The sequence below is a fragment of the Petaurus breviceps genome, unplaced genomic scaffold, assembly GCF_028583685.1.
Source record: "Petaurus breviceps papuanus isolate PSGF00001 unplaced genomic scaffold, PetGlider_PUasm1.0 688, whole genome shotgun sequence".
NCBI lineage: Eukaryota > Metazoa > Chordata > Mammalia > Diprotodontia > Petauridae > Petaurus > Petaurus breviceps.
The window spans coordinates 27,824,198-27,839,840 of NW_027186457.1; the positions used below are offsets into that span (position 1 = coordinate 27,824,198).

Sequence of the window (15,643 nt, forward strand, 5' to 3'; positions counted from 1 at the left end):
TGTTTAAACTTGATGTAACTCTGGGGTAGATTCAATTGTGATCCAGGGGTGGGGAACTTTTGACCTTTTTGTGTTCTATGGTTGAGCAAATGAATGTATTTTACTTATGTTTGGAAACTAATCTCCATTTGAGAAGAGGGGCTTTGTGGTGGACTTAATTAAGGTATAGCCTAGGGGTGGAGAAGTATTTGGAACCGAGACTTTGTAATTGATTGAATGATTGGAAAGTCCTGGGGTGGGGTAGGCCTTGGAGATGATTTAATCACACTTAGTAAATGCTGTATTTTGAATGATGTCATGTTTTGATCTTCTCTGTTCTGGGTTTGTTACTGAATAAAATAGAGAGCACCTATGCTGGTATTTTGAACCTGGGAAGTTGCCTTTGCTTGGTATTATATTACACCTGGGTAGGTCTCACCATGTTGGAAAGGCTCTGGATACAGGCCTAGACAATCCAGACTGCTGTTCTACCAGCCTGGGGAAGCTCAGGGGGACTCTTTGGCACAAGGCTGGTCACCAAATAGTGATTTTTTTTTTCTGGCCAAAGGCACTTTGTATATGGTCTCCCAGAAGGCTTGGAAGCACTGCAACTACCACTGGTAGTGAACTTGTGGATCTTGTGCCACAAAAGCACAACTGTGAAGAAAATAACTGCAGCCAGAGGCACTCTTGAACACTTTAAATAAAAAATATAAAACCATGAAACTGTGAGGTGTTTAAAGAGATCATTTGGGTATGTAAATATAAACTTAAAGGAATACCCCTAAAAACACCAATGAAATAAAGCTTCAGGGGAAGCTGTGAGGTTCTTCAGGGCAGAAGGACCAGTTGGCGTCTTCAGTTGGTTAATTCAATCAGTGTTTACTACGTGCCTATTTTATGTTAGAATATGCCTATTCTGTGACACCAAGATGAAAGATGAACATCCTAATCTCCGAGGAGTTCGCAGTGTGATGGGATAGGAGACAGAAAACGTGCACAAATGAGTATGATAAAAGGTGCAGAGAAGAGATTGACACAGAATGCACCAGGAAAACTGGAGGGAGAAACTGAAGGTTCCATTGAGGAAGTGGCCCTGGAGCCCCAAAAGAAGATGCTTTGGGCAGGTGGAAATGAGAAGGGGGCATTCTGGGGACAGGAAAGAGCCTGCACAAATGAAGGAAGGGGAGAATGCAAGCTAAGGTCTGGGAATAACTGTAGGAGTATGTACATAGTACAATATATAAAGTGTAGTCGTGTTCAATACATCTTAAAAGATATTAAACCACAATTTTAGAGTTCAGGAGGGAGCTCAGTGCTCATCTAGAAAACCCAGACCTGAGAAAAGACTCCCCACTACATCCACCACCCACCAAGTAGGTGGTCCCTCTTCTCAGTTTTGGCCTGAAGCCTTGCACTGAGGGAGGGCCTGCTGCATACTGGGACAGCTCTGGAAAGAAGCCTCTCTTTATACGAAACCCCATTAGGTCTCTTTGCCCCTTCTCCCCTGCTGCTCCTTCTGCACTCAGGGGCCAAACAGAGCAAATCTGATCATTTCTCCACAAAAAAGCCCTTCAGGTGTTTGAAAGTAGGATGAAGTCAGATTCTAGATATCAGGAAAGTCTTTTAGCTAATAATGATATATAATAATGACCTCCAGGTGTTGCCTTAAGATTTGCAGAGTATGTCACTGACATTGCATGTAGTCCTCGCAGCAGCCTTGCGAGGTAAGTGCTGCTCCCATTTTATACATTTGGAAACTGAAGCCAAGAGGTGAAATGAGCTGCTGGGGTCACACAGGTAAGGAGTATCTGTAAGCAGCAGGCAGGCGCTGCGGGTGTGTGAGAGGAATGATACAGTCAGAACCACTTTTCCTATAAAAATCTAGGCTAATTCCATTTTTTTCTTCAAATGTATAAAATTATAAATTGAAATGAAACCCGATTCACTTATGACATCATTATTCAACCAATGCATGGAAGCAGAATGAGGAACATGGCCCCTCCTAATGACCTCGACTTTCACATAAACCACATCAGCTTGTGGGAATCATCGCCAAATGATTTTTACCCCATTTTGGAATATATAGCAACACTACAGTTAAGGTGGTTGATCGAAGGATGGCGTGGATACTTAGGCTCATGTTTGTATACTTCCTATGCACTTATATAATCTTTTAAAAAGGGGATTTGCACATTTTGTTTTGACTCAACAGACATTTTCCAAGCCCCTTACAGAGCACACTCCCTGAAAACTCTTGGTTGTCTGTTAGCAGAAAGCAGGGACCTGGGCTTTTGCTTTGACATATGACTGCCATCAACGTGGATATTGCTTTCTTGTCCCTACATCCTTCACAAGTCTTCCCAGGCTTCTCTGGATTCTTCCCATTCATCATTCCTTCTGGTGCATTATCCCATCACATTCATATGTCAGCATTTATCTAGTCATTTCCCAATCCCTGGGTATATGTTTTGTTTCTAGTTTGTTATTATAAGTAATGTTATGAACATTTTTGTCCATGTAGACTTAGCTGAAGCTCTTGGTTCATCAAAGAAATTGATTCATTTCCACAGCAACAGCAACAACAAAGTAGAAGAAAGTTGGTAACAACCACATTTGCATCTTGTTCAAGTCCATGTGGAGGCTGTTCCCCCGCAAAGATCTACACCTTCACTTTTCACAAGCTAGGAAGACAGAATTTTGTAGATGTTTGTATTTGAATCTACATACACACACACACACACACACAACCTTCAGATAATGTTTAAAGGCTTAAAAAGCAGAGATCTAGAGGGCTGTAATCAGGTATTTTTATAATTTTTTCACAGCACCATCAATCTTGGTTAGAGGCTTTAAAAGTTTTTTGTGACTGAATTGGCTTGATTTTGACAAATTGTGAAATTTTAAGGAAGAAAAAAGAATCAAAGATTAAGTGTCCTAACAGAGCACGAAGTGAAGCAACTGACAAAGACCAAGAAATTGTGAAACTAAGGCTCCAGAGGGCTGGATATGAGGAAAATAAGCAAGACGGCAGAGGTGCCATCAACGCATCTTAAACCAACACTGGTCCAGAATAAGCCAAAACACAGCTCCTGGAGTTGACCTCTGTGGGCTCTAGGTCAGACTTCACATGGAGCCTCACAGTGGTTCTGTAACTCTGTCCCATGGAGAGTCACGACTGAACTTAAACAACGCCAAGGTTCCACTTAATACCCACTGGGCTGATTGGCAAAGATGACAAAAGAAAAATGACAATTGTTTCAGGGCCTGTAGAAGAATGTGAACATTAATATAACACTGGTGGAGTTGGGAACTGTTCTAGTCACTCTGGAACACAGTCTAGGATTCTGCCCCCAAAGCGACTAAACTCGGCATACTCTTTAGTCCATTAGCACCATTACCAGGTCTAGGTCCCAAGGAGAACAAAGAGGAAAATGACCCATATATGTAAAAATATTGATAGCAGCTCTTTGTGTGCTGGCAAAGAACTGCAAACTGGGGGAGGGAGGGGGTCTATCAATGGGGGAATGGCTGAACAGATTACAGCATGTGAATGTAATGGAACACTATTGCGCTTTAGGACATGAGGAAGGGGATACTTTCAGAGAATCCTGGGAAAACTAGTATCAATTGATATGGAGGGAAGTGAGCAGAACCAGGAGAACATTTATATAACAACAACAACATTTCAACAACTTTTTCTTTGATAAAAACCATACATCTTTTTTATTGTTATGTCATAAAGAGGTATCGAAATTAAAAGAACAAAATTACAGGAGACTTAATATAACTCCTAGGAGAATTGAAGGAAGTGGCAAAGGGACTAGGCGCAGGGCAGAATTAATGAACACGGGAAGGATAAAGATGGGTACAACAGTGAACACGCGCTGGAAGATACTAAGGGAGAGGATTTGGTGAAAAATTTGATCAAAGACAAGCATCTAGTTAAAGAAATAATGGGATGAGAGTTCTAAAACCCCAATATGTGATTAAGAGTCGTCCTTGCCATGGGCGCTGTGTCTGTCATCCTCTCCTTCAGCTTCTTCTTCATTATCCTTGATCAACTCCAACTGTTTGTTTGCCTTGTTCTTTCTCAATTTTTTTTTACCAGGCTCTCCAATGAAGAATCTACTTTCTGTTTTAATTGGGTCAACTCGTTCTTAATTGTCTGAAGATCATCACCTTTCAATTTGCCAGATTTGGATGAAGAGCCCCGTTGCCGACTCTTGGGATTAAAGCCCCTTTTGCCTCTGTGAGAAGTGTTTTCTGATACATGTTGGCATTTGGAGAGTGCCACGGCACGAGCAATGGGAGGAAGAGTGCTGGGTAACTGTATATCTGGTCATCAAAGGAAGAGCTGAGCAGAGCGGACGGAGAAGGGTGCTCTGGCACTGACCCAGACATCTCCATTGCAGAACGCTTCACGCCTGCTTTTCCTCGGTTCACTTTTGGCTCTGCAGCCAGATTAATATCTAGTACCTGGCCAGCAATCATTCTGCCAACCTCTCCTACCACGGCAGCAGGGGCATTTTGCTCATTAACATTCTGAACAAAGGCAAAACCCTTATGAACAGAGCAGCCCGTGATCTTGCCATACTTCGAGAAGATGGCTTCAACATCAGTCTTCTTAACAACCAGAGTGGTGAGATTCCCAATGAAGACACACGAATGGAACATTGCAACAACTTTTTTTTTGATAAAAACCATACATCCTTTTTATTGTTATGCCATAAAGAGGTATCGAAATTAAAAGAACAAAATTACAGGGAATCATGGGATGGGGTCAGTCTTGTTGGTGACATTGCTGGCCATGGTGTTTGATGGCAAGGGTCAGATAGCCACAAGTGTAGCTGAAGATGAAAAAAATCTCCCCAGTGGGGACAGGGAGAAAAGGTTGGATTCTGAATCTTCACCTCCCTGATCTGACAGTGGTAAAGAAATGGACTACTGCTCCAGATGGGCTCTTTGACTGTTAACTCCTACTTCTCCATCCCCATTTCTGTCTCCTCACAAAATGGCCCCCGCATCTCCAAAAAACACTTTGAAAGTCCTAAAAAGTCTGATCAGTTCTATGACCAACTGATTCCAAAAGACCCGTGATGAAAAATGCTTCCTGCCTCCTGACAGAGAGGTGGTGGACTCAGGGTACAGACTGAGAAATAGAATTTCTGGATATGCTCAATGTGAGAATTTGTTTCACTTGTCTGCATATTTGTCAATAAGGATGTTGGCTTTCTTTTTTTATTAAAGGTGGGAGGAAGAGAATATTTTTGTTACCTGAAAAACATTTTTTAAAAAAATGTATTTCGGTGGTAAAAAACAAAATAAAACATGGCTTTGTGTGTGTTTATGTGCTGCTGATGGGCTCTCCTGAACCTGAAATATGCCGAGTTTGCTGTTGTCAAGCATTCACTGGAATCTCTCTGGCTCACTAGGGCCATCTCAAGCTTGTGCTCTCCAAACATGGCCTTTGAGAACCCCACTCACTTCTCCAGATGATGAGGAGGCCTTGAGAGGTATCATCCCAAGAGAATGAGAAGTTTTCCTCTCATTTTCTTTCTCTCCAAACCGTTTCCACTTTTACTCTTTCTGTTGCTGTCAAGGACACCATGACCCTCCCAGTCCCCCAGGTTCACCCACAGTGTCATCCTTGATTCTTCATGCTTACACACCCCACAGATCCAATCAGAGGCAAAACTTTGTCATTTCTCCCTCCACGCATCTCTTTATAGTCATTTTCGAGTTCAAGTCTCATCACCACTGCAATGGTTTAATTGACCTCTCTGCCTCCAGTCTTGCCCCATGCTCCAATTCATCCTCCCCTCTACTGCCAAAGAGATTTTTCTATAGGGCAGGTAAAACCAGGTCTCTCTCATACACCAACTTCTGTGGCTCCCATTGCTTTTAGGATTAACTCTGTGGTCCCTTGCCTGGCTCTTAAAGCTCCAAGAGACCTTGCCAACCTTGTCACACATTTCTCTTTTTCCCACCTGCCTCCTGAAGTGGAACCAGACTAGCCTTCTATGCTCCATTTTCCATCTCCATGACTTTGCACTGGTTGTCTTTCAGACATTCCATCTCCTCCTCTTCACCTCTGACTCTTAGAATTCCTACTTTGCTTCAAAACTCAAGGGCCATCTTCTCCATGAAGCCTCATCTGATTCTCCCAGGTGCCAGCATTCTTCCATTTGTACTTATATGCTTATATATATATATATATGTACATGTTGTTCTCCACTCCCTCCCACCCCCCACTGACTGTAAGCTCCTGAAGGGCAGGGACTGCTTCATTTTTGCCTTTGCATCCCATGAGCCTAGCATAATGCCTGGTGTATAGCAGGTGCTTAATACATATTTGGTGTTTTATATGACTAAGGATTTATGGTGGTTACAGATGACTAGTAGAAAAAGAGCTGCTGAAGATGGGGAGACGGCTGGATTGATAGGAAGGGATGTTTAGAAGGAAAGCATTGCCAGAAAGTTAACTGGGTCAGAGAAACTGAAGTCAGCATTTGGTGACAAAACTTTGCTTCAAGAATGGTCTATCATTCCAGTTTAAAGTTATTTAAAAAGTACATTGAAGAAGATTATGATCTCTCTCTGCTTTAAACTCCTAGTTACTACACAGAAAAGGAAAGCTTTTTCAAGAATGATTGAAAACTAGTATTAAAACGTGTCTTTTGTCTCCCTTTGCATGCCCTGCTCTCCATGCTGGAACTCCAGAGGCAATTTTTAAAATTCCGATTGCTCTTCTTACTGGATAGAGCTTATGCTGAATTTCATTCTCTTGTTCTATGCAAAGGAAGGAAAGAAGGATGAATGATGGGACTGATCAACCCTTGTAAACTACCACTTCATATGTTGCTTAAAAAAAAATATGGGGGTAGAGTCAAGATGGTGGGGTAGAAACAGGACCTCTGCACTGCTCCAGCTCACACCACCTCTAATTCATATAAAAGGGGACTTACAAACTTTGGAGCTACAGAACCCCCAACATGACACAAAGAAGCTAACCTCCCACTTCAGCCCAGCAGGACGGCAGGAATCAGACAGCACAGCGCCATGGGAGCTGAGCCCAGCCCACACCTAGGTTTTAGCTCCAGGGCACGCCTGAACAACCACCGGCTGGAGGCATTCCAGATCACCAGCAGCTGTGGCGATCCAGAATTATCAACACATAGATGCTAAGGACAAAGTGAGAGGTCAGTGCAGTGTGGACTTTGGGACCCAATAGTTGGGAGAGCATCAGCTTTTGCCCCCGGGGTGAGAATCTGCCGAGGGCTGCGGTGCAGCTGCTGCCTCCTGGCAGCTTCAGCTCCTGACCTGCAGAGTACAGGGGGACCAAGCGACCAGTCTGAGGGGTAATCGCTCTTGCTTTAACCTGCTTGGATCTGGATTGCAGTCTAGGGTAGAGGTCCTGGGGTGTGTGAGCATCTTGCCAGAGCATGTGGAGGCTTCAGAGAGGGCACCCAACTAATACCTCCAGCAACTGAGAAAACCCCAGCATTTGGAATGAAGCTCCCCTGTCTGGTGGCGGAGTCCTACTGTGGCAAAAAGCCCAGGGGTCAAGTGACTGAGTGGCGGACATGACCAGGCAAAGGAAGCAAAGCAAACAGAAAAACCCAACATTAAACTCCTATTTTGGGGACAAAAAGGATCAAAGCATGGAACAGGAGGAAAACAGTGAAGTCAGAACTCCTACACCAAAAGCTTCCAAGAAAAATACGAGCTGGTTACAGGCCATAGAGGACCTTAAGAAGCAAATAAGAGAAGTGGAGGAAAAATTGGGAAGAGAAATGAGAACAATGCAAGAAAATTATGAAATGAGAGTCAACAGCATGACTGAGGAAAATATCACCTTAAAAAATGTACTAACTCAAATGGCAAAAGAGGCTCAAAAAGGAAATGAAGAGAGGAATGCCTTAAAAAGCCGAATTTTCCAGATGGAAAAAGAATCTCAAAAAAAAAAATATATATATATATAGATAGATAGATATGTATGTATATATGTACATATGTATGTATGTACTGCAAGCCTCAGTATTGGAGAGCAACTAATTTAATTATGACTAAGTGCCTTTTTCACGCTCAGTTAACTTTCCATACATAAGAAATGAAATCCATTATTCACTATATTAGCTCAATTACTCACCGAAGATCAAGACCCTGATTTTGCCAGATATTTTCCATAATCCGAATGATCTGAAGGGTTAGCATATCCTGCCGTAAGTCTGAAACAACCAAACACAACATATTATTCCATAATACCATAATGGAAACCTGGGTACCATGTGATTATAACAAATTCACAATGGGCAATATCCTAGACATATACAGATGCATTTACCCAAAAAGATTTCTCCTAACAATAAGTAATCATGTCGTTATTATTTTTAAAGCACAACAAATATGAGGCAGTGCTGTATAGTGGTTAGACAGTTGGCCCTGAAATAGGAATATGGGTGAGGAAGTCTGGTCACTGACATATACATTCTGTACAATCTCTCAGTGTCGTAGGCAACTCTCTAAGACCTTAGGTTACAGAAAAATTGCCATTATACATCAAGGGAAGGTATTTCCACACTGGAAGTTTTCCATCCTGTTAAATTTAAATGTCTAGACCAAAAAATAAAGAAAAAAAAGACACAAAAACAATTACATTTGTGGAACAAATTTAAGATTAGTCATCATAATTTATAAAGGGCTTCAAAACACTTTGCAGTTTTGATTTCCTATTGCTTTCTCTTCTCCATTTCACCACCAGACTCCTAAGAAAGCGTAGTCTATACTTCTCTACAAATTTCCTCACCAGTCACTTACCCTTCATGTTGATGTTGTTATGCGTAAACCTAATGTTTTTATTGTCTCTGTCTTCCTTCATCTCTCTGGGGCATTTGATAGGATTAAAATATCACAGCTCTAGTGCTGGAAGGGACCTCAGTCTGAGACAATCTAGTCTATTCCCCCCGCCCCCATTCTACAGATGAGGAAACTCAGGCCCAAGGAGGTGAAGGTCCTTGGCCAAAGCCACATGGGTTGAAAACTGTTATTGGGGGACTAGAGCCCCAGAATTTTGATTGTCTGTAGCATACTTTGCCTTTTAACAACACATGGGCTGCCATCGTGAGAGGCACTTCTCATTTGGTCTCCTTATCAGTGTGCTCCCACATGATTGTTCTACCTTTCTGAACACTCAGAATCAGAAAATTCCAAAGGTGGAAGGGACCTCAGGGGTCATTGCTGTCCATGAGAAGAGTTCCCAGCTGATTAATGCTCATCAGCCTTTGCTTGAAGACCTCCAATGAAGAGGAAGCCGCTGCTCAGAGGTGGCCGTTCCTCTTATGGATCGTCAGGCAGTTCTTCTTGACATTGGGCTTAAATTCACTCCTTTACAACTCCCACCAGCCCATGGATGCCTCCTGGTTTCACCTGATAGCCAGGACTACCTGAAGATCCCTGTTATACACTCTGGGCTTAGCGCGTTTTCAGGCTGAACATGCCCCATTCCTTCATTCATTCTCATCTGTCACGGATCCCAAGTCTAGGCACTACACCATCCTGGACACTCTCCAGATAATTAATACCCTTTCTTTAACCGTTGTACACACTGACAAGGCACTATCGCTTCTCTAACCTTGGAAACTATACCCTTCTCAAGGAAGCCCAAGTTCATGTTAGCTTTTTTAGCTACCATACCGCACTACTAGGCTCATTTTGGGCTTGTAGTCTGCTAAAACCCCCAGACCTTTTTTCAGAATGACTGCCATCCATTTCCATGCCTCTGCCACCCTCATCTTATATTTGTGAGGTTAATTTTTGTATCCAAGTGAAAGACTTTACAATGATCCCCACTGATGTATCTCTCTAGATTCAGTCTAATGCTCTAGTCTGTCAGTATTCTTTAGGATCTTGCCTCTGTCCTCTCAAGTGTTAGCTATCATTCCCAGTTTTATGACAACTAGAAATCCTCAGTATTCCTCTCCTCTACTAGTTTAGTAATTCTGCCAAAAAGGAAATGAAGCTAGTTTGGCCTGACCTGTTGTTGACTAAGCCATACTGACTGTAATCAGTATCCCTTTCTAGATATTTGCCATCTCTTTAAGGATACATTCTAGAATTTCCCCTGAAATTTAAGTTAAATCAATAGACTACAGTTTGCATATTTGGTTCTTTTTCCTACCCTCTACAGCCCTACTGTACCAACACGGTTCAGGCTTACTTCTTTTTGCCTTGCCCAGGCTCCTAACAGGCTCTCCTAGTTCCAGTCTGTCCATCTTCCACACATCCAAATGACCTTCCTGACCTACAATGCTCAGGTCACTCCTCTTGGCCCAGCAGAGTGGTTCCAAGTAGCTCTTCTCCCCATCACATTAACTACCAAGTAAAGTATGAACTCTTGACAAACTCTCCAAAGCCACTATAATATTATTCTAACCTACTTGTTCTGCCTTATTTCCTACTACCCCCTCCCCCCCCCCAGTATATTCAACTTTCTAGCCCAACTACATTTTCTTTATCTACTGGTTCCTTCTGTGCTGACTACAAATATGCCAAGACCTTTCCTATTACTAAAAACCTTCACTGAAAGCTGTTATCCCCTTAGACTAGTGTCTTAGATGACTCTTCCTTGCTAGATCAATTCTCCTCAATTACACTGTTTTTATTTCATATTTATTCTGTATACACACATATAAACATACACATATTTGTGCACTGACATATGCACATGTATGTACAGACTGTCTCCTCTTAAAGAAGGTGCTTAAAGTAGGGATTCTTCATTCTTTGTATACTGTCAGTGCCATTCTCTTACCTTCAATTTCTGTCTACTGCTGCTTTGCTACTGCCTACAGACATGCACATTTCTGTCCCACTCTCAAAAAAGCCCTCTCTTGATCCATCCACCCTCGCTATCATTTCCTATCTCTCCTCCATTTCGTAGCTAAATTGGAGAAGGCTGTCTATAACAGGAGTTTCTCAAGTCTCTATAGCCTGACTTCCAGACTACTGTTCCCTTTGACATTACAATTGATCTGTTAGTTGACAAATTTAACGGGCTTTTCTCAATCCTCATACTTGATATCTCTGCAGCCTTGGACACCATCAATCATCCTCCTCTGCTTGACACTCTCAACCTGCTAGGCTTCTGTCGCATTACTCTCTTCTAGTTTTCCTCCTGCTTACGTGATTGCTCTTTGTCTGTCTCCTCTGCTAGATTTCCATTCGGGTCATGCCAAGTTCCTCTTCTCTTTTCCTTCTATACTATTTCACTTGGTTAGCTCATCAGCTTCCACGGAGACAATTACCAGCTCTATGTTGATGATTCTCACATCTACTTGTCCAGTCCTAATGTCTCTGCTGACCTCCAGTCTTGTTTCTCCAACTGTCTATTGGACATCTCAAACTGGCTATACGACAGACACCTTGAACTTAATATGCTGACTTCCCCCTCTCCCCACCTCCCCAACTTCCCTATTGCTGTCAAGGGTACCATTATCCTTTCAGTTCCCTAGCTTTGCAACCCTGGTGATGTCCTCAACTCTTCACTCACCCTCCATAGCCAATCTGTTGCTGAGGCCTGTCGATTTTACCTTCGTAACATTTCTCACACATGCCCCCTTTTCTCCTCTGACACTGACACCACCCTGGTACAGGCCCTCATCACCTCACACCTAGACTACTGTCAACTTTGGTGTCCCTGACAAAAAGGTCTTGCTGCTCTAGTCTAGCCTTCACTTAGTTGTCAAAGTGATCTCCCTAAATTGCAGGTCTGACCCCTAGTCAATAAACTCCAGTGATTTCCTATCACCTGTAGGATTGAATAGAAAATCTGTTTGAGATTCAAGGTCTTTCATAACCTCCCTCACCCCTAGCCAGTCTCATCCCTTATACTTGCCTCCCCTGTTTCCTGACTCTGTGATCCAGCCACACTGGCCTTCTTGAGGTTCCTAAAACAAGACAGTCCCTATCCTTACTCTGGGCCTTGCCCCCAGATGTCTCCCAGGTCTGGGATGTTCTCCCTCCTCATCTCCACTTCCTGGTTTCTCTGATTTCCTTCAAGTATCTGTTAAAATCTCACCTTCTATAGGTAGTTTTGTTGGATCCCTTTCCTGTTAATTCCTTCCAATTTGTCTTGCACATGGGTTGTTTGTGCATGGTTATTTGCACGTTGCCTCCCCTATCTGCCCTGTGAACTCTTGAAAGGAGGATTCTCCTTATACCTTCCTCTCCATCTCCAGGGCTGAGGTCAGTGCCTGGCACACAATAGGTGCTTAAGAGTATTTACTGACTAATGCATGGCCGACCAGAGTCCTCCTTTGCTCAAGAAGCTTCAGGAGCTCCCTGTTGTCTCCAGGATGAAATAGAAACTCCTGTGGTTTGGCATTTACAGTGCTTTAGACTCGGATTCGCACACCTCTCTCCACACTGATTCTGTACGACCTCCCCTTCCTGTCCTCTCCCTTCGGGTCAGCTGGGCCTATCTGATGCTGACATTCTTCAACTCCCATTCCACCTTCCACCTCTGTGTTCTCCCCAGTGTCTCCACGCTTAGAATACTCTCCCTCCTCCCCTAGCTTCCTTCCAAGACTCCGTTCAAGTGCTGCCTCCTTCACGTAGCTTTTCCTGCTCCCCCCAGATGTTAGTGCTCCCCCTTGCCTCCCGAAGATAATCTGTATTTACTCAGCACACACTGCGTATGCAATTCTTTACATCCGTGTTGTTCACCCCCTGTCCAATGTAAGGTCCTCGGGGAACTTCCCTCAGTCTCCCACGCAGCACACTGGAGGTAGGCTCTTAGTAAGTGCTTGCTGATTTAGATTTCATGGGACTCCTAAGTGAGTTTCACCTGGGTCTCTCGAGGCCTGTGCCCCTGAGAATGCGATCTCTCATACCTACAGGGGATATCCTATAAGTGCCCCCTCCCCCCAGCTGCTGTCTGCTGCTGTTCCATCCTTCAGGGTTTGAGTCAGGGGCCACCTTCTCCATCCATGGCTCTGTCCCTGACTCCTCCGAGTGAACACAATCTTTCTTTGCTCAAATTTCTTATAGTCCTTTTACATTCCTTTGTAACAGTTATTTGTGCATGTTTTCTTCCCTGAATTAGAGTGTACATTCATTGAGAGTGGAGTCACATCTATATTTATATCCTTCTCACCTAAAATAGTTTAGGTTAATAAATGTTTAGCTGACTTGGTATGTTCACATGCATCTGTGCTCACTTCAGAGCTTTGGTCATGACAGGACAACCTGACCTGGCAGTTGCTGCTGTTATAAAGCCAGTCCTGCCAGATTCAAATGTCACTCTTTTCTTTCATCTTTTCTCAAGAAGCGCAAGATACTAGACCAGCATGATGTACTTCTGCACAAGCGCATGTTTAAAACAATTTGAAATAAAATTTTATTTGTAGTACCTAAGAACCTTGTAGACAAAGACAGTGGTATATATCAATTTTATAAGTTCATTAATATTTTCCTTACCATCCCCATTTTTAAAGATGATCTCATTGTTCTGGAATAGTAACTCTGACATGATGTCTGGGTTCTCCCAATTCAACCACAGTGGCCTTTTTGCAGAGGACATAATCCGACACTCTTCAAGCCTTCAAAATGATTAAAAACTTATATAAAATATGGCACCTTCATGTCACACTAATCTACAAAATCTTTAAACAAAACAATACTTTTAAATTAAAAAAATTATTTTTACATTTTGTAGATATGATACATTTCTAAGATACTCTAGGGAAATGAAAGTAACTAAATATTAGCTTGCTTGCAATTTCCAACTATCAGCTTAAATTTTAACTGAGTATTGTGATATAGCAATTACATCAAATTTTTTTAAAAATAACTACAGATTTTTTTTTCTTTTTGGAAGGGGGGACGGCAAGGCAAGTGGTGTTAAGTGACTTGCCCAAGGTCACACAGCTAGCACGTGTGTCAAGTGTCTGAGGTCAGATTTGAACTCAGGTCCTCCTGATTCCAGGGCCGGTGCTCTATTCACTGAACCACCTAGCTGCTCCCACACATTCTTACTAAAAAAAAATATAGCATATACCAGGCTTGTATTTATCCAAAATCTGACTATTTTTGTTTTTACCATTTTGTTGGGGGAAGAATAATCAAATCATAGCATCAACTAATTCACTTATTATGTTTTTAAAAATCTATTTTTTTTCCTAAACTCTTTTGTCTATCTAATAATAGCTCACATTTCCTTAAATACCCTAAAAAGTTTATACAATGTTTTCTGCACAATAACCCTGGAGGTAATTAGTACAAGTATGATCATTTTCATTTTTACAAATGGTGAAACTGAGGATCAGAGAGGTGATGTGATCATCACAAATGGACTGTCTGAATCTATTCACTCATTCATGATGAGTTCTCTTCTTCCTGCCCAGGCTGGAATGCAGGGGCTATTCACAGGCCAATGCCCCTCTGACTGGCATGGGAACTCTGACTTGCTCCATTTTCTACGTAGGCTAGTTCACCCCTCCTTGGGTAACCCTGTGGCCTCTTGCTCCTGGAGGCTCATCATGATGTCCCAAGCTGAGGGCAGACCTATAACTGATACTGCCCACTGTAGCTCAGAACTCTAGAGTCAACCTTCCTGGTAGCTGGGTGTGTCTTCATGCTTAGCTGTGAATGGATCCTTACATTTACTCATAAAGATTTGATACAGTACCATACCTGAGATTTCCTAGTTGATGAGCAGGGTTAAGGGGAGAGATAAAGCCTTGTAAAGCATCCATGTAATCAGGCCGTCTCATTTGTTCAACCAAGAACTTCATCTGTACCTGATATAATAATCAAAGTCAATGTCTGAGAACTACAGTTGGATAGATTTCATGAAAAGTAAAGCAATCCTTCCTCCTTCATAACTGACAGTCTTTGAACTGGACCCTGACACTGGACTGTGGTGCCCCTGGCTAAGTGCTAGAAGGTGGCCATGAAAAAGCAGAAGAGCTGGGACAGATCGTCCTGCACTCCTCCTTGGAAGGTGAGAAGGCTGAGGGGGCTGCACTGCACCTACTGGCACAGTACTAGCTCCTGGGACATGCCACGGTGCATTAGCCTACAACTTCTTTATTTTTCAGACAAGACTATTGCCCTTTTCCCCGTAGCAGAGAGAGATGAGCCTGAGAATTAAAAAAAACAGAGAATGGACAGTATGAATTCAGCAAGGATCTTTGCTTAATTGGGTTCTGTATTTTATGAGGGGTCCAGTGTATGAACTACAAATCACTTATCACTACTTCAGACCAGACAAAGGGAATATGCAAATTTATTTAAAATACATTTAATGATTGATATAGTTTTTTTTTTTGGTCTAAGTTCAGTTACTTTAAGGAAAAAATGCATCTAAATAAACATTTTTCATTTCTAAGCAGTAAGGTTTCTCCTGCTGTTCAATTAATACTTAAGTATAACAGTATAATCACTTCCCAAGAATGAACACACATTCTAGTTGTCCCTTAGGTTAACACAGTGACTTTCTTTTGCAGATTTATTTTGGGGTGTGGGTGGTAAGAAGTAGTACCTACAGAATTCCTGAGAACATTCTAAGAGGACCTTAAAAAAACCTGAAAATTTTTAGCTTGTATTCTACACACTGGTCTAAAATCTACCACCAAAAAAAAAAAAACCCAAACAAAAACCC

General features: G+C 42.3%; 2 protein-coding genes and 1 pseudogene across 4 annotated transcripts in view; all 3 read right to left on the bottom strand.

Moving 5' to 3' along the window:
* MFN1 (mitofusin 1) overlaps positions 1-15,643 on the bottom strand; it is a 468,570-nt gene that overhangs the window by 167,317 nt on the left and 285,610 nt on the right. The window lies entirely within an intron of this gene.
* Positions 1-15,643, bottom strand: part of PIK3CA (phosphatidylinositol-4,5-bisphosphate 3-kinase catalytic subunit alpha) — a 104,646-nt gene that overhangs the window by 14,159 nt on the left and 74,844 nt on the right. For all 3 annotated transcript variants that reach the window (XM_069104823.1, XM_069104825.1, XM_069104824.1), the window contains 3 exons: positions 14,674-14,780; positions 13,459-13,580; positions 8,132-8,210 (listed from right to left, as the gene is read on the bottom strand). In XM_069104823.1, coding sequence (XP_068960924.1) covers positions 8,132-8,210; positions 13,459-13,580; positions 14,674-14,780 — 308 coding nt within the window. The remainder of the gene's footprint in view (positions 1-8,131; positions 8,211-13,458; positions 13,581-14,673; positions 14,781-15,643) is intronic.
* On the bottom strand, positions 3,676-6,763 carry LOC138174469 (heterogeneous nuclear ribonucleoprotein C pseudogene; annotated as a pseudogene).